Here is a 19428-nt window from a genome sequence, read left to right on the forward strand (position 1 = left end):
AGAGGCCAATAGCATGAGTATGGGGACAGGAGAGTCAAGCGGCAGAAGTTCCACCTCTCCAGAACAAATGAACTGGGGTGGGGGTAGGAGGGAGGCCATTTTCCTGAACCTGTTTTCAGACTCAGCACTTAGAGCAGAACCAGGAAGCTTCTGGGAGCCAGAGAGGACTGAGAGAGGGCAAGTCCCCTGGAGAAAACTGTTCCCTTCTGGGGTCAGATGGCCAGGGTGGGGGTGGATGGCCCTGTGTGCGAGTGCTGTGCCCCACAGGAGAAAGGAGGGAACATGAGGCTTGGAGAGCAGAAACTGGAAAGGAGAGGGAGGTATCTGGAGAGGGAGGAAAGCAGGGGCGCATCCAGGGGAGGGGCCCGCTCCGAAGCCCTTCTGGGAACACTGCCCTGGATGATAGCGCCTGTGTGACAGGAAGCGTCAAAACGACCTGATATAACTCTCTTTAATGCACCCCCTTCCTGAACTAGCTTCTCTCCCCTCCATCCTCCTCAGTTCAGGAGGGTGGAGACCAGAGTGGGGAAGAACCCGGGCCGGGGGAATGAGCCGGGCAGGTGGAATGAGACCTCCCCGGAACCAGGAGGTAAGTGCCCTCCTTGACCCTTGTGGGGCAGATGAATGACATCCCTTCCAGCTCTGACATCCCACAAACTCTAACCCTTCACAGCCTACTTGGTTCTTACCCAGAACAGGTGGCATTTCTCGTTTGTGCATCTCCCAGGGGTCCAAATAGGGCTGGGTTTAGGGAGAGTGAGGAGAATGATCTCTCTCCAAAGGGGCCCTGGCACTAACTTTTCCTTTCTCTTTCCTCTCCCCTTTCTCTTCCTCACCCCTCTCTCCCAATGCCCTCCATCTTGTGGTTTTCACTTCCTGGTTGCCTGTACAGAGATCTCCAGAAGAAAGTCTGCCCACTGCCACTGAACCCAGTGGACAGTGGTCCGTGGTCAAGAGGGTGCTAATGGCTGGCCTGCTTTTCAGTGTGCTCCTTGGTTTCTCTGTGCTTTTGGTGTACATCTTCCGGAGCTGTGGCCCTCGTAAGCATGATCCTGGAAGCCCCCAACCTAGTCAGCCCTTCCTCATCAGGGGGAAGCCTCTGCCTGCCTGGCAACCCCGAGGCTTTGTGCCCTTGGACTTACTCACCACTTACCCTACCTGACCCACTCCTCTCTCCCCACTTCCCAACTTCTTCCTCCCCATCTGCTCCTGGTCTTGGCTTCCTCACAGGGTCCCTCTCCCCTTTCTTCACCAGGCATTCCTTTACCTAGCCCCTTGGGGGAGCCCTGTCCCTTTCTCTTTCCCTCTCTCCCTCTCCCAGTTCTGAGCGTTTCCCCACAGGCCCCTGTACGACTCCTGTGTGTTGGGATCTCCTGGCTCGTTACCTGGCCTCTGGAAACACCAGTGTGGCCCCCTGCACCGATTTCTTCAGCTTTGCCTGTGGACAGGCCAAAGGGACCGATTATTCTTTCCAGGCTCTTGCAGAGGAGAATAAGAGCCGACTTCGGAGAATACTGGGTGAGGCCCTTTGGGCAAAGTGGGTGGCTCTGAGCCTATTACTATCTTGTCCCAAACCTGTGTGCTTGTGGGACAGCTGGTGGCTTCTCTGTCACTGCAGCTTGCTCCTCAGTACCTCCCCCCTTCTCTCCTGTCCCGTTCATCATCTTCCCTTTCCTGCTTGCCCATGACTACTGCATTCTCTTCAAGTTCTCCCCTTGTTACTGCCCCTAAATGTTCGATTTCTCTCCTATGCCTGGGACCTTCCCCACCTGCGTCCCCTCACCACCTGCTGCACGTAAGCTCATGTGTCCATCACTCCCAGTCGCCAGCCCCCCCCCACCCTGTCTTCTAGAGCCCCATCAGTGGTCAGTATCTTCCTCTCCTTCCCTGCACTTCCTGGCCCCCTCTCACCATTATCTCCTGTTCTCCATGGAAACCTTGGACCTTGGTGTGAAAGCCCACCTGGAAAAAGGGGGATCCTGGGGCTGGCCGGATGGGATAATGTGGCCAGTGGGGTGAGAAGTGTGTGTGTGGGGAGGGTAGTATCTCGCTGTGTGTCAGGGAATGGATCCAGAGAGGTACAAAGGGTGTAGAGGAGAGGACCCACCTAAAGCCCCAGGGGTAGAGAAGAGGCTATGTGTGGAGAAGACAAAAGACTGACAGGAGAAGTCTGGGAAAGGAGCTGCGGCCATCTGGGAGGTTGAAAGTTGGGGGATGGTGGTGAAGATGGGGAATAAGATGGGGCACAGAAAGCAGGCATTTCCAGTGTAAGGTGGCCGAGGGAGTGTGGGCTGTATCCCCTGGAATTTGGGACACGTGAATATATCCCTCTGCCCTCCTATTGATGGAGAAAGAATGGAGGCTGGCCTTCCCTTGGTAGAGGGGCCATGCTTCCAGTTAAGGCCCAGAGATGAAAAGAAAATGTACGCTCAGGATGAATGCTATTGCCCACAAGAGAGTGAAGGGTATCGGGGGCTGAGGGACAGGCAGCAGGTATTACAGAGTGGCTGATTCCAAAAATATGTCTTTGGGTTGTTGCCATATGTTTGCTTGTTTCCTGGGGTCCCAAGTGAGGGCCTGGACCCTGTTTTGTCTCCTTATTAAAACTTTCCAGATGATTTCCCTCCCTCTAATCCCTCAATGTTCTTTGGTTTCCCAATTTTTCTAATCTCTTCACTCACCTCCTTCCTGCTTTCCCTTTGCATCCTTTCTCCTGTACCCATAGGTGCTCCTAGGTGTTCTTGTCTCTTCCTTCTTTCCTGTGTCTTTTCCTCCCTGATTCTCTTTAGTGTCTCCTTTATTTTTCTCAGTCTTCCCCACACTCCCTCTCCCTGCACCTGCTCTCCCACCGAGCCAATCCAGCCCTCCCATCATCCCACCTGTCCACATCCCAGTGTTCCTCCCCTTCCTTCCATTTCCCTGGGAGTCCCCTTTCTTGACCCCCTTCTCAGCTCTCTACTCCTCTAATTTTCTCATGCTTCCTTTCTAGAAGCCCCAGGTTCCTGGCACCTGGGCTCTGGAGAGGAGAAAGCCTTCCAGTTCTACAGGTCCTGCATGGACACAGATGCCATCGAAGCTGTTGGGGCTGCCCCCCTCAGACAAGTCATTGAGGAGGTGAGACCCAGGACGTTAACATTTCTAGATACAAAACACATAGGACCAAGGTATGCTCAGGGCTGCTCCCCGTTTTTTTTTTTTTTTTCTAGAAAGGGAGGGGGGTCTCTTTCCTAGGGATCTCCAAGTTCCAGGAGGGAGATGGAAATAGCAATACCCTTCGGAAGCATGAGGACCTGGGTGTGGTAGAGAAAGAAGGATAGAGGTGGAGCCTCAAGGGCTCCAAGCACTCAGAGTAGTGGTGAGAAGTAGCAGGTGTCTGAGGAAGGGGGCGGCAGGTCTCCCAGGCTATCACCCTATACTGAGCCCTGTCTCTCTGCTTCCCAGCTTGGAGGCTGGCGAATCTCCGGTAATTGGACTTCCTTAGACTTTAACCGAACTCTGAGACTTCTGATGAGTCAGTATGGTTATTTTCCATTCTTCAGAGCCTATCTACGACCTCGTCCCACCCCTCCATACTCGCCAGTCATCCAGGTGAGGGATGCATTGGCAAAAATGCAGTAAGACCTGGGCCCACTTGGTATTATAGCCTAGCATCTCCTAGTGGAAGTTTGTGGGCTGAAGAGAGAGGACAAATGTGCAATGTAGGAAAGATCCCTATCTTGAGGGAAAATTATTGATGAGACACCAGGGACACTAGGTGAAATCAGGGAAAGGAGTAGTAGGGCCAGTTGGGAGAAGACAAGACATAGTTCCTATCTTCTTACTGCTTATCTGGATTACCCCTACAGCCTCTTAGTTAACCACATTATCTTCAGCATCACTCTCCTCGTATCTGCTCTTCATTCTTGCTAGAGGGATCTTTCTAAACCAAGAGCTAATTATGCTATTGTCTCTGTGTACATGCCTCCAATGCCTCACCGGGTCATCACAATCTAGTTCTTAATCCTTAACAAAACCTTGCAAGTCCTTTTATGATCTGACCCTTACACACTTCTCCAGCCTTGTCCCCCTTAAACCTCCAGCCATGCTAACTTACAGCTTCAGGACTATTCCTCAATTCTTTGAATAGATGACTCCTTTGCTTGCAACACTACTCCCCAACCCCTCAAGCTCAGCCTACAAAACTCACTTTTTTTTAAAACATGGGATTTGATCTTTATCTCTTCCAGGCAGACTTCACTGACACCCTAGTTATGAGTTAGGTAGACCCCTTTGTCCTTCCACTTCCCAAACTCTCATCATTGAACACCATGTTAAAGACCATGAACCCCTGAAGAACAGGACCACAACTTGTTCATTTCTGTTCCCCAGAATCTAGTAGAAGGCCTGGCAGCCAGAGACCCACAACAGGTGCTTTCTAAACAAGTAAATAAATAAAAATGTTGAAGGTATCAATATTGTGGTGGGCAATGCAATCTATTTGACTCCTGCTCTCACAAATTCCACAGAATTATGTGGGGATGAATATATAAGAAAAGCTGTCATTAACCAGTATGAGGCATTCTAAATTTCTGTTCTAAAGGGTATGCTCAGGAGTTTAACCTGTGTGGCCTTTAAGGAGCAGTTAAGATCTGCAGTGGGTAAGGAATGTCCCAAAAAGGGGAGAATGTGAGCTGAGACTTGAAACATGGTTCAATCACATAGGTGAAGGTGAAGCTAAGGGCATCAGGAGGGCTTTGGGAAAGTCCTGAGCTAAGAGAAGAGGCTGAATGGTGTGACTCCTCTGTGGGGTCAGTGAGAAGGCTGATTTGTGGAACAGAGGGTTTGGGGGAGGGGTGAGGTGTGGTGGGAGATAGATAAGAGCAAGACTGAAGACTTGAGTTTGGGCCTGATGATTCCCGGCCTCAGAAGTCAGATGGAGGCGATCACTTTGACTTAATAGAAAAAACAAAACAAAACAAAATGCTGCTGGGTCCTCTCAAATATCAGGGCTGTGCATTGTACTTAAGCAGAGACAGTGATTTCAGAGGTCAACCTAGAGATGTTGAGGAGTCTAGAGGAACAATTTGTAGGTTCTGAACTAAGATGATTGTGAGGAATTGAAATGGAAAGGAAAGGCCAGGCATGAAGATTTAGGCAACTTCATCCCCGTGGTGATGGTCCCTGGTGCTTCTAGAGGACTTGGTGACTGACTGAATGTAAATGCAGAAAATGGAGAAACTGGAAAATGACCCCACAGTTTTGATGTGCTGTGAGTGGGAGGAGGATGGTTACCATCAACTGGAGACTGGATGGACTCTGAGGGGAAAAATGGGTAGAATTGACTGCGGAGGGATCACCCCCATGGGGGTCTGGGGGCAGGGAGGAGGAGTCAGATCAGCATGGCTGAGGTACAGAGGACAGGGGAGGAGCATCTCAGGAGGGACGGATCGTCATGGGTTCCAGAGATTTCTGACCTCAGAGAATGAAGAATGAGAAGACACCATTGGGAAGCTTCTTGAAGAGAATATCAAAACGGTTTTAGAAATGGACAGATTATACAGAGTTTAAAAGGAAGGTAAGGGAGTTGAAGCAGGGACAGAGATGACTTTTAGTTCTTCAAAATGTGGACATAAATGTGACAAAGGAGCCATGTGAAAGATTTTTCAAGATGGGGAAAGCTTGAAGTGGGAGCGGGATATTGAAGTTGGAGCAAAAAAAGGCAAAGTGTGGGAGCAAAGGTCTTCAGAACAGAATCAAGGACATGCCAGGACTAAGGTGAGGACAGATGAGGTAAGTGAGGCACTTACCTGTGCACAAAATCAAAGAGGTTAGCAAAAACAGCAATCAAAGTAAATATTTTAATAATTAAAAAAAATCAAAACCAATGCAAAAATCCATGATATACAAAATAGCAAATTTTTGTTCATTGCGGATTTTTTGAAGAGATTATTTCTTCACAAAATGGACCAAAAATCTTATTGCAGACTTTAAAAAAAAATCTTTAATTTTTCTTCAAAATGGATAAAAAACACATTTTAGATTTTCAGGAAAAAATCTGTGATGAACAAAGATTTGATCTTTTAGTCAGCATAGATTTTAGCATTGATTTTTATTTAAAAAACACCAATTAGAATATTTATCTTGATTACCATTTTCAGTACCTCTTAAATCTTGTGCCTGAGACAGTTTCTCATTCCCTTAACTCTAGACCTGGCTCTAGTACAGGGGATGGCTTCCTTCAGGACATGGATTAGTATGCTTCTCTCTTGCTGAACACCCCTAAACTGGTTGAAATACCCACTCTGTCTTGACATTTCTATGTCTAGACTCTTTCCCCCCATGCTTCCTGGCCCAAACCCCTCCCTTTCTTTGTCCTCTTTGCTCCTTCTCTGTGTCCTGAGGCCATCTTCTGTGGTATATTCCCCTTCTCCCCACACCTGTCCTCTCCTTCCTCCATGCTCCCTACTTCTCTCCAGTATCTCTTGTGTCCAGATAGACCAGCCAGAGTTTGATGTTCCCCTCAAGCAAGAGCAGGAACAGAAGATCTATGCTCAGGTAAGATGGCTCCATGGACAAAGCTCATGTCCTGACCTCTGATGTTCAGAGAAAGGCAAGGGCCTCTGATGGCTGTGACTGAAGTTGCCCCTTCCCCAGATTGTGCGGGAATACGTGACTTATCTGAACCAGCTGGGAACCTTGCTGGGAGGAGAACCAAACAAAGTGCAAGAACATGCCTACCTATCCATCTCCATTACCTCGCAGCTGTTTCAGTTTCTAAGGCCCCTGGAGCAGCGGCGGGCACAGGGAAAGCTCTTCCACATGGTCACTATTGACCAACTGCAGGTGCCTTGAACCAGGGACTGGAGGAGGGTGGGCACGAGGGCTTCTCTCCCAAACTTTCTTGTTCTCCTGATCTCCTTTTTCCTCATTCCTTAATTCCTTCTCATCCCTAACTTTCCTGGTTCCATCCCTTTCCCCAACAATCCGCCTCCCCACTCCCTGTCAAACCCTGAGGGAGGAGAACCATCCCCTTCAATCCCATCCCCCTCAGCCTTTGTGTCCCTCCTCTAAGGAAATGGCTCCTGCCATCGACTGGTTGTCCTGCTTGCAAGCAACATTCACGCCAATGCCGTTGAGCCCTTCCCAGCTTCTCTTGGTCCATGACCTGGAGTATTTGAAAAACATGTCTCAACTGGTGGAAGAGCAGCTGTCGAATCACAGGTTTGCCTCAGGTGGGATTGGGGAAGTATAAGGGAAATGGAAAATGTCTAGGGCCAGGAGGCCTCAGGGACGAAGAAGATTATGGAAAATGCATGCTGGTAAGGTCCTCCCAGGAAGTTGAAGGGACCCTTGGACACAAAAGGGCAGAGAATAATTGGAGTGGATGGCCCAAGAGGGAATGGAGGGAACAGGAGATATGAGAGGCTTGGGGGGCACGGTTAAGCAAAAACACACATGAAATGAGGTGTACAGGTGCCCAGCAAGATACAGGGTTTACTGGGAGTAGAACCCATCCTGTGAAGAGCCTCTAAGCTATAGGAGATGCTAGAAGACCAGTCACTAGAGACATGTGTGTCTTAGCAGCTGGGAGGTGTGGGCAAGAGGTAGAGGCACATGAGGCCAGTGGTTGGATAAGGTGAAGGCTGGGGATTCTTTGGGGAAAAAGCTAGGTGAGAGGCCATTTCTCAGCTGTGAAGGATTATGAGGCCCTTATGGGTAAGGCTCTGTGTTGGGCTGCCGAAAAAGCTAGGTGAGAGGCCATTTCTCAGCTGTGAAGGATTATGAGGCCCTTATGGGTAAGGCTCTGTGTTGGGCTGCCATTCCCAGTGCCTGGGTGGCCACTACCTGAAGACAGCAGCTTCCTTCTGGGGGCTTGGGTTTAAGGCTCTTCTTCATAGTAACTCAGTGGCAGCAAATTCTAGAAATTCTTTGCGAAGGAAGCCAAGGGCCATTCTTGTGGGTGTGAGCAAGTTTATATATGGTTACAAATCAGATGTAAAGTGAACTGAGATTTCTTGGTTGTGGAAGTAGATGAATCTGCTGGTTAGATTCTTTAAGTCCAGTCTCCCTCTAGCTCAGACCCTTCCCTCCCTGCAACTTGAGAAGTCACCTCTGCATCTAGTTCCTTCTACTACCATTCTCCAACTCACACCAAGGAAAGCTTTTCTTGATTTATTCCAAGGTCAAGCCTTTATTTTCTATAGCTACAGAAGAGAGGGGCCTTCCCCCGGGAGTATCAAGGTGACTACACAAGGGAGGCTGTTCTCAAGGTACCCCCAGAGCCATGGGTGTATGTGTCCATCTCTTTTCCTTCCTCAGAGACTTTCTGCAGAGCCATATGATCTTGGGGCTGGTGAGGACCCTTTCTCCAGCCCTGGACAGTAAATTCCAAGAGGCACGCAGATCATTGATCCAGAAACTGGGGGAGCTGACCGAAAGACCACCTATGGTGAGGAGACAAAGGAATGAATTTTCCCATAATAGGGGCTAAAGGAACATTTGCCATTTTAAGGGATAAATGTTGGCATATCTCTCCCAGGGAGAGGGCATGAGGGCATGAGGGCATGAGGGCAGTGCCCTGCAATGTCTAGTGTTTCCATAGAAGCAGACAGTTTGGGCATATGGTACTTATATTGAGGACTGAGATGCTGAGTACCATATATTTACACACATATGGCTATTTTCATGGCCTTTGGCAGAGTACTAAGGTGCAAATCAAGACTCTAAAATGATCAACAATTGCTTTTCCTTTGTCATGACCTTTAAACTATATGTCTAGTTATCCAGAGCTCTGTGATTTGAGGACATGGACCTAAAGCTTAGGATTCACTGGGATGCAAGACATGAGTAGCAAGCAGTGGTCTTTCCTCTATCTAGGTGATTACAGTGTTTGATGTTCAAGTGTGCTTCACAAAGATTTCATCCCTGACATCTAGTAGGATCTGCTGGGCCACAGCATGGGCTTTGTGGTCCAGATCCTGATATATGTGACGTGGTGGCTGTGTCGTAAACAAACTAATCCAGGTCTCTTATGTCACATAAGATGTGGAGACACTCTTTTACCAAGAACTTTGGAACCTCAGGTCAGACACGTCCAAATGCAAGCAAAGGTGTCTAGAACATTAGATATGCTCCAACCTCAATCAGGGCCTCAGTGTAATCTTGAAAATCACTGGGGTTCCTTTTTCTTAGTAATTTGTGGACCATTTCTGTGGCTTGAAGAAATTCACTGCTTTGGTGACCTGAATCATCTGTGGAGTTCAGAGAGGGGAAATGTATGAAATGCATAGGGACTGTGATGTCATTATCGAGTATTGGGAGTAAGATATTTTTCTAAGCCCTCTAGATATGTATGAACTGATTTAATTCTCTGAAGAATTTCCTGAGGTAGGCATATCATTTATGCCTATTTTATGATGGGGAAATTGAGGCACAAAATCTAAGTAACCTGCTCAAGATATTACAGCTAGTAAGTTGGTACAGCTAGGATTTGAATTCTGGTAGTCTAGCTTGAGGGTCTGTGCTTAATCACTGTGGTAAGAATAAAACAAAACAAACCAATAAAAACAACAATGACAAAACACTCCTTTTTAGGACTTTCACTCAGATGGGCAAGTCCCCAAGAAGCTTCTACCCAGCCTTTCTCTTGACACAGATGAAGCAGACAGAACTCCAACTCTTCTTAGTTGACATTGCTACAAAGTCCCTGGTAACAAACAGCCTTCTGTCAATCCCAGAGCTATGGTCTGATGGTACTTCTTGAAGGATGTAGGTGTGCCAATACTGAAATCACACTTGAAGAACTTAGAAGGCTTACAGATTGCTAAAGTTGCCATCCTTTATATACTTACATACATCCTTTATATCCATTATGTCCATCCTCATATACCATTAGGATTATAGCTGTCCTTGAGCTTGAAAGCTGACTCAAGTTCTACCAACAAGTAGAATAAGAATAATAGCTAATAAACAGTGAGTGTTACTGTATGTCAGGCACTGCTTGGAACACTTAGCGTGGGTGATTTTACTTAACCCTCACAAACACTCTGAGGTCCTTAGAAAGGGCAAGTAGATTTCCCCAGACCAGTTCATTAGATGAAGAAATGGACCCCAAAACAGACCTGTCCATCTCATGAGGCCATGTTTTTAATTACATACTATGTAGGATTGAGAAATCAGTGGGTAGGAAAACATAAAATGGGTTGGAAAATTCTTTCTACAAAGGTCAAGATAGTAAATACTTTTGGTTTTGTGGCCCATATGGTCTGTGTTGCAACCACCCAGCTCTGCCCTTGTAGCACAAAAACAGCTGCATGCAGAGTAAATGAATGGGTGTAGCTGCGTTCCAGAAAGACCCTGGGTCACATGACAAACCCTCAGATTTCCCAAGAGGGAGACCTAAGGGAAGGTTGGATTGGCAGTGGGATCTCCCTGCTAGACATAGGACAGAGGCAGTTGTCTAGAGAGTTGAAAGGGTTTTCTGGCAAAGAAATGGACATCACTTCATTGGACAAGGTATGGAGCAGGCTGGCTAAGCTTTGGGGCCACATAAGGGATCCCCCTGTGGTTCTGGCTGAGAAGAGATGGTGAGGCATGCATGGAAGGTTCTGCCTGCTGCTGCTGGCACAAAGAGCCAAAGGGAGGAAATCAGAGAGGGATGGAGGGGGCCCAGTAGGCCACTGGAAAGATTTGGCTTTTCTCGGCATGAAATGGAGGCCTACAGAAAGATTGATCTATTTTTATGTTTCAAAAGAATGTATTTGGAAGGTAAGCAACAGGTGCTGTGATGGATGTGAGCTGTGAGGAGGAGGAGGGAGTCAGACACCACCAACCCATTGGTCTTGATATGACCAAAATTCATGGTTTCATCTAATGGTTATTAATTGCGGATTTCTAACCATATTCTTTGGAGTGAATTCTAATTTATAGAATCCCATTTCAGTAATATGAGGTCTTATTAACTGGCCATATTTTGTTGAATGATTTTGAATATACCGTCAATGAAATGGCCATTAAACCAGATCTTCCTCTTATTAAACTTGAGAAGCTGAATTTGGGGAAGTAAAAGCAGAATGTCACAATTATACCTGTGGAGTGAACTCTTTATATTCAGCCCAACATCCTGATTTGTTCAGGTGATTTTAGTCTTTGTTCCAGTCCTCTGTTGTATTACCTTTCCCTTCCCATTGTTGGTCGTTTGCAGCTTTATTTAGTGTATCTTCATTTAGACTATAATTAAAATACCAAAGAAGGAAGAGCAGCAGGTCAGGTCATTGAAGACCTAGCTATAAAGTCATCTATTCATTTATTCAACAAAAATATTTACTGAGCACCTACTATGTGCCAGACACTTCTCTCTGCCCTTGGGACACCACACAGGCAAAAGACAAAAGCCCCTGCCCTCAGACACTGATATTCTGGTGAAGGAAGAAAGACAATAAACTAAGGAAATAAAATATGTTCTGTGGCTATTAGTATTACAGAGAAAGAAATCAGGAAAGGGCGAAATGGCATGCTAGGTGGGGAGCATGTTGTGGTTTTTGGTAGGATGTCGGGGAAGCTCATGTGGACTTGGAGTCATTGGTCACCGAGGTTTCATTATGGTTCAGCCCGCTAAGAAGCCATGCAATTATATTATCTTCCAACACAGATTTCTGCATCTCATTCACAAGGTCTTAGTTTATGGTTTACCCAAAGGCCTCCATGAAACCAATGGCAACACAGTGAAGGGGTACATTAAGGTTTACAAAGTGCTTTCGATGTGGTGCTTCATTTGATCTCCCAAGCAATGCAGGCAGAGGGGGGCAGGCTGGTATTACTCTCCCAGGGATGGTTTGTGTAACCAAAGTGCAGGGGTTAATAATCCACATTTAGTAAATGCTGAATTCTCTGTTCAGAGATAGTATTGTGGTGGTTCCTTGAAGATGAATCTGGACAATCAATGTGTTTTCTTGGCCTTAAAGCTTTTGACAATCTTTTAGCTAATCACCAGCAGTCAAAAATTAGGAGATGGCACGATAGTAGTCACATCTCCAGCATTTTTGAGTGCGCGTGTGGTAAGCATGAAACTGAAGCAGCCCTGAGCTAACGTTCCTCAGGGGTCACAAGTGACAGGGGCTGAGTAAGGCAGCTCTATTCAGCCTGGGTATGCTCTGCCCATTGACCCTAGTCCCTCTATGCCCCATGGGTCTGACGCCGGCTGCTTCTCAGTTACCCCACCACTGGCCCTTATCGAGTCTGTGACTCCTGGTCTCTGGGTTTTCCTAGTTTGGTGAAGTTTTAACCAGAAAAATTGTTATTATTGTGGCATTATTTGTCTTTAGTGATCCCTTAGTAGTTATATGCTGTTTCTCAAGTGTTCAGAAATGATTGGCTTAATGACTTATTCTAGAATTTGGTGTCAAAATTAACATTAAGGATTCCTGGCTGGTGTATAATTTCTAAAATTTACTTTCCCTCTATGGCAAATTAAGAAAATTTATGCTTCCCTTCAGATTCCTAGAATTTTCTTTTGATTTCTATTATTTCTTAAATATGATTATATGTAGTTCTAAGGTTATATCTGCAGCTTATCTTCTGTTCCCTAAAACTAATGTACTGGGCTTCATTATCTTGAGCTTGAAGTATATCTTCCATCTTTTTTATTTTGGCAATGATTGTTCCCACTATATTTCTCTCTCTTTCTCTCTCTCTCTTTTAGAGAGAGGGAGCACACATGAGAGAGAGTGGGGGGAGGGGAAGAGAGATAGGAACAGAGAGAGAGAGTTTTAAGTAGACTCCACACCCAGGGTGGAGTCTGATCTCATGAACCTGAACTGAAATCAAGAATCAGACACCACTGACTGAGCCACCCAGGTGCCCCTCTTTTTCTCTATTTTTAATATATATATAGTATGCTCTATCCTTCCATGTCTTGAGAGACAGCTCAGATATTCAGAACCCCCAGTAGACAAATATATAACCTGTCAACTTCCACCCCAAGACCTGCATTTATTTATAGATTCTGGAAGTTATTTTCCTGCTCATGGGAGATGTGACCCAGCACAACTGTGACCAAAGGAATCCCAGAGTTTTGCAGGGTTTAGCGATGGGTAGTCTTGGGTGGCATCTATGCTCTCCAGGAACCGGTTCAGACCCTGCTGGGGCCTAAGCTATGGGGACAGGCATGGAGGAGGCAAAAGCTGTTGGAAAAATGGACAGGCATTAGCAAAAGGGATCAGGAAACAACTCAAGAATGAAGAGGTGTGGAAAGGGCAGGCAGATCAACCAAGCTCAAGGCTGATGTGCTTGCTGCCGCCCTGGGGGTGGCCGCTACCTCCCCCATGCTCCCCACAGCCTGATGAAAGTCAGTCTCAGATCCAGGCCTGTCATCAGGAGGCCGGTGGGGGATGGACAGTCACTGAAGGCAGCCAGCTGAGCCTGCCTTGACCCAGTCATGGTTGTCAGACACAGGTTCTCTTTCAGCTCATCTTCACTGTGCACGTTTGTGTTTTGGAGCTGCAGCCAATATGCTGTAGAGAGTGGCTGAGTCCTTATCCTCGCAAGAGGGGACAAGAACACACAAATGTGGGCAACTGGGTCTGGAGCAACCTTCAAAATGGTGAAGGTCAAAATAGGCAGACCCCAAAGTGTCTTCTTCAATGACAACAATACTGGCCTTCCCTTTTTGTTTCCTCTCTTGTGGGAAGCCCCTTAAACTCTCTCTCCAATCTTGGTACCAGAAAGCATAGTGGCAACCTAACTACCTCCCTGCAAGGAGATCTGAGAGGAGTAAATAAGTTACAGGAATGAAGTCTTGTGACTTCATCCCTGCTTACCCCAAATTTGCATATTAGCTGTTTTTATAGAGTCCCAGCTCAGCCTTCCCCTAGGCCAGCTCTCTCACCCTTGACCTGTTGAGCGTGTTTCTCAGTTGGTCTCATGTCATCTCTAGGCCCAATTCGTGGTCGGCTCCTCAAAGCCATCCCCACCCCCACAAATACCTTCCCGGCATCTCTGTCTTATGTTGGTCAATTTTTTTGTTCCCATGCTAAGAACACCCCAGTTGCCAAGCCCCTACTGAGTTTTTGTACAACCACCTGTCTGCCTTTGAAGTTGATGATGTCTTTCATCTCATCCTCTTTTCCCTGATTTGACCAAAAATTTCTTGGTTTTCTGAATTCATGTTTAGTCTTTTCTTTTGTCTCCTTCTCCTACCAAACAATATGGTGTCTAAAATCCATTTTCACTCTGATCATTTTCTTCTTTTTAAGATAAAGTTCTTATAGTCCACAATAACCATTTGGAGAGATGGGGAAGGTGGCAGAAAGGAAAGAGGGATTACCTTCCCCAGTTTCCATTTTAAGCAAAGAAACATGGGAGGGTGGCAGCCTTTACTGGGCTACCAGCATGGTGCATGTGGCAGGCAGGGACTCGGTGGCCAACAGACCTGCTGAGGTGAGAGGTTTGCTATATAGTCCTCTCCTATCCAGGAGCCTTTCTGTTCTCCATAAGGGTGCCTCTGAAAGAACTTGTTTTCAAATTCGGTAGCCAATAAATAAGGATGTTTCACCCAATCCAGGCTCATGAGACTAATCCTGGAGAACATAGCCTTTTTTATTACCAAGTGGCAATAGCCCCATGTGTATCACCAAAAAGGATGATAGAGCAAAGTGAGACAAACCCAGAAAGACAGAGAAAGAGAGCTTCCCCTGTGGATAAAGGTCTAGACGAGATAGGCCCAGGGAGGTGGATGAGGAAGAATGCTTGATGAGAGCCATTCATTCCAGATTTGTCTCCATAGCCTTCCCGCCCTCGATGGATGAAGTGTGTGGAGGATACAGGAACCTTCTTCAAGCCTACTCTGGCAGCCTTGTTTGTCCGTGAGGCCTTCAACCCGAGCACCCAAAGTGCTGTATGTGAGGGCTCTTCCCCAGCCCATGTCCCTCCACCCCTTTCTACCCAATCATTCTCTCCTAATTCTATTGACTGTGCCCTACTCTGTGGTTGGGGGATGGTCAGGGAGTCAGGCAGTCACAGAGAGAGAGAGAGACCACACTATGAGAGAGAAGTCAAAGAAGGCCAGGCTGCATCCCTAGGGTTTACATAGTTTTACTACAGGACACAAGTGCACACAACATGCATGGAATTTGGACAAGTTACCTAACTTTGCTGCACTTGTGTTTCTTCAACCATAAAATGAGAAAATTGAACTCCATGGCCTCTAAATGAATCCCTGTTTCTCTATGATTTCTTAACAACACAGGAAACGACAGGAAAATGGAATGATATAATCTTAAAAAGTTCAAGTGAATGAGTACTGAATAGTCTTTGAGTGCTTACCATGTGGCCGATACTCTTGTAAGCACTTTGCATGAACTACTTTAATGCCTAATATCATCCTGATTTTAGAGAAGAGAGAATTGAAGCATAGAGAGGTTAAGTAACTTGCCCAAGATCAGCTACCAGTTAATAGAGTCAGGATTTGAGCTCAGGCTTCTGATATTGTCATCCATTTACCTCTATCAAGAAAGGATACAAACAAGAAGATAGATGGATGGGAAATCAGTAACCACACAGTCAGTTGTGAAGCTGGAAAGACTTCAGCTTGTTGGAAAGCTGAAATGCCCAGAAAGATGGAGAAAGGAAATGCCGGCCATAATTAAGAGAGTGTGAGGACAAGGGGCCTCAAGAGCAGGGAAGGGAATGATGGTCCTCTTCCTCCCTCTGCTTTCTGAGTGGATCACCTGGCCAAGGGTAAGGATGGTATCTCCCTCCCCTGGAAGGCTGGGATCTCCCATGGAAAGGAACTTTCTCCCCTATTGACCTCAGGAGTGACCAGCTCTCAGATTTCCTTTCTGTGTGTGGCACCTCCTTTCTGTCCCCCCAGATCTCTGTGCTCTGGGTTTCCAGTACCTAGTTAATATTACTTCCTGCTTTCTCTCTCAGAGATCTTCCCCCTTCTCTGGTAGCTTCTTGGAGCCAAGGCCCTTCTTAGAGGCCCAGCAGGCAAGACCCCAGACTGAAGCTGACCCTGATTCTGTTTCTCTATCCTGGCCCCTTCACAGGCTATGGAATTATTCACTGCAATCAAGAATGCCCTCATCAGCCGCCTCAGAAGGATTCCCTGGATGGATGAGAATACCTGGAAAGAGGCCCAGAACAGGGTGAGCTCAGAGTGAAATGCAAGAGTCAGAAGGGGTGGAATTGAGTATTGGACCCAGAGATCACATTGGTGGGAGGAGAATGCAAAGGCACAAGGACACATGGCAAGTGTAAACACCAATATGCTGCCCATATACCCTGGTGACAACACAAAAGGTGGGACCAGGGCAGTGAGCACAAGATATTCTCTCTGATCGACTTGGGGTAGCTAGGTTTCTTCTATCTTTTGTGTCTCTCCCCAGGTCACCCAACTGCAGGTGAAGATGGGGGCCCCAGAATGGGCCCTGGAGCCATCACAGGCCAGACAGGAATACAACGATGTGGGTCCCTGCCCTTGCCAGCTCCTCATTAGTCCTCAGCCCCCTGACCCACCTGAGTGGCAGATAATCTGTTTATCCTGGGCAATCCTAACTGACCCTTCCTTGACCTGGTGATGGCTGGGCTTTATGGGTGAATATCCACACTGTGGGTCTTGCCAGCAGAACAGCAGAACCTTTTCAGGTCACACTGAGTGTGTGTGCATGCATATACACATGCATTCTTGTGACTTGCCTGAGCATGTTTATCTGTGCTCTGATTTGTGTAAAACCTGTCTGCACTGACATGTGGCAGTGTCACTGTGCTGCCTTCCCCTGTACTATGGATGTCTATATGCCGGGGCTTATCCATCTGTGTTCAGATGTACCCATCAGGGTATGTCAGTGTGCATCTGTATTTGTCTCTGTGTATCCGAGTCACTTCCTGCCTCCTCCCAGATACAGCTTGGACCCAGCTACCTGCAGTCCTTCCTGAGCTGTGTCCGATCCCTCCAAGCTAGAATTGTCCAGAGCTTCTTGCAGTCTTTCCCCTACCACAGGTATAAGAGCAAGGGAGACATAGACCCTGCATCTCAGAGATACCCATTCAAGATTAGCAGGAAAGATGGGGGCTTGGGGAAACAGGAACAGTGTGACAGTAGTTGAGAGGGATTTCATGTCTGGTGGGAGGGACCATAAATGATGGAGATGGTGTTCATATGTGCTCTTCCCATAGGTGGCAGGTATCCCCCTGGGGGGTCAATGCTTATTATTCAATACCTGACCATGTGGTGGTCTTCCCAGCTGGACTCCTCCAACCGCCATTCTTCCACCCTGGCTACCCCAGGTAGGGGCTATTCCCTGAGGGTGGGCAGGGGACTTCCCAAGCCTGATGCACAGATGTTATGATGGATGGCACTTGTGGTCAGAGAATTGGGGTCAAAAACTTGGATTGGAAGGACTCTGGGAGTAAGACAAACCTCTGTCTCCCCAGAGCCGTGAACTTTGGCGCTGCTGGCAGCATTATGGCCCATGAGCTGTTGCACATCTTCTACCAGCTCTGTGGGTAACAGTGGGCCATTGGGAGGTGGGGCCATTGGGAACCCAGGTGAAGGCCCCAAAAGAGGCCGTGAGGAGGAGAAAGGGTGGGCTCCTGGTGGGACAGTTCTGAACCCTTTGCAATGCTTCTGGGGGCCAGCCCAGTCTGTGGTAGCCCCCTTGTACTCATCCTTACATGCCTGCCGCCTCACTATTTCTTTACCTGGCCGCATTTTCAACAGTACTCCCTGGGGGCTGCCCGGCCTGTGACACCCGTGCCCTACAGGGGGCGCTGCTGTGCATGAAACACCACTATGAGACCATTCCCTTACCCAATGGAACCTCCTTCAATGGATCTCGGACATTCCTGGAGAATGCTGCAGACATTGGGGGGCTGGCCATTGCACTGCAGGTAACTCCCATCCCAGGAGCTGGGATCTGTTAATAGCCATTCCTTCTACCATCCCTCATGCAAACATAGCTGTAAAGCCTTTTACTCTTCATATCCCCATTGAAGAGATGGTGATCCCCTTCCTACCCCACAAATCCCTCTTTTCTAGGATATTCGTATTTTTTTTCCTCACTTAGACCAGTGTGTCTGTGAAGAACTTGGGCAAAAACCACAAACTGTTTTAGGTTTTGTATGTAGGGCTTCAGACTTCCAAATGGCCATGGTTCTGGAGTCTAACTAAGGGCTACTCCCATCCCACCCCCATATGCAGGCATATAGCAAAAGGCTGTTATGGCACCATGGGGAGACCACACTGCCGAACCTGGACCTCAGTCCTCAGCAACTCTTCTTCCGAAGCTATGCCCAGGTAGACAGCTGCCATCTTCCCGCACGGCTCGCTCCACGTCAGAGAAGTACCTTACTGCTAATGCTTAAAGAACAGCTCCTCCCTGAAACTCCTTCTCCCAAACAGCCCCAACCCTCTGCCATAGAAGTCCCCACTGTCATCTTTTATACATACCACTTGGGGCCATTTTTTCATTTTACTATAAATTCTTCTACCAAATTCGGCACCCCCTTCAATAAAGAAAAAACTCTACTGCCAAATCCCTCTGAGATGAGCCCAACTTTTTCTTCTCTCATTTCTCCTCAAAAATAAGCCTCCAACAGACTGTCTACAGACCCCAGTCCTTCTTGGAGACTGGGAGACCCCAGGTGCGGTCCACACCTGACAGCACCCTCTAAGTACCATATGCTCTCTCAACAAGACACTACACCCAATTCCTCAATATACTGAAAGACCCTCTCACAGAGGTTTTCCAATAAACCCCACCCCTCAGTCACTGACAGATGGTTTGTCTGCACGCCCCGGGCCCCCCCCCCCCCACATGCCTCCTGCCAGATCATCAAGAGACCAACAAATGTGTGGCTTGATCCCTGCTCTCATCTCTGCCATCCCTAGTCACCACCTTGGCACTGGTTTGCCTCATCCTACTGACCCTGATCTACCCTATGATTCTGCCATTTTCCTTACCCCACACGCACCTCTCTTTCTCCACAGGTGATGTGTAGGGAGCCTGGCACCCAGGAGCCCCAGGATCCTCACAGCCCACCCACCCTTCGAGTCCACGGGCCACTCAGCAACACCCCAGCTTTTGGCAGACATTTCCACTGTCCACACGGTACCCTCTTGAACCCCTCTAGCCACTGCCAACTCTGGTAGCCTGGCTACCACAGAGACTTCAATCAGGTGTCACAACGTCTCCCTGCTCCGTCCATAGAATTAGGCGGCAATTGCCTCTTTCCCTTCCAAAAATAAAAGCTGGCACTTGGCATCTGCCTATCTCTTAATGACTCTTTCTTGATATGTTCTATGCCTAGAAGTCAGAAAAAATAAGAGGAGAAAAGGCCAAGAGAGTTCCACAGACACAAGAAAAGGAGAACACCAATGCTTGCTGAACTAGTGGGTTTGAAGGTCAGTGGGCCACAGGTCCAGCAATTAAATGGACCAGTAAGAGACAA

The 19428-nt window shown here is 47.5% G+C and overlaps 1 protein-coding gene across 1 annotated transcript; it reads left to right on the top strand.

The window, feature by feature from the left end:
• Nucleotides 1-49: 49 nt before the first annotated feature.
• On the top strand, nt 50-19234 carry LOC111152061 (Kell blood group, metallo-endopeptidase). Its single transcript, XM_022510346.1, is given in 21 exon segments — nt 50-177; nt 502-589; nt 893-1087; nt 1089-1130; nt 1132-1303; nt 1306-1518; nt 2990-3114; nt 3442-3588; nt 6472-6534; nt 6634-6822; nt 7052-7200; nt 8299-8428; nt 14762-14872; nt 16026-16124; nt 16365-16442; nt 16878-16978; nt 17155-17265; nt 17413-17480; nt 17699-17868; nt 18179-18274; nt 18968-19234. Coding segments are annotated over 21 exon segments (2619 nt in total). The 5' UTR covers nt 50-67; the 3' UTR covers nt 19130-19234.
• Nucleotides 19235-19428: the final 194 nt, after the last annotated feature.

Source organism: Enhydra lutris, unplaced genomic scaffold, assembly GCF_002288905.1.
Source record: "Enhydra lutris kenyoni isolate GAN:26980312 unplaced genomic scaffold, ASM228890v2 scaffoldscaffold27, whole genome shotgun sequence".
Lineage (NCBI taxonomy): Eukaryota > Metazoa > Chordata > Mammalia > Carnivora > Mustelidae > Enhydra > Enhydra lutris.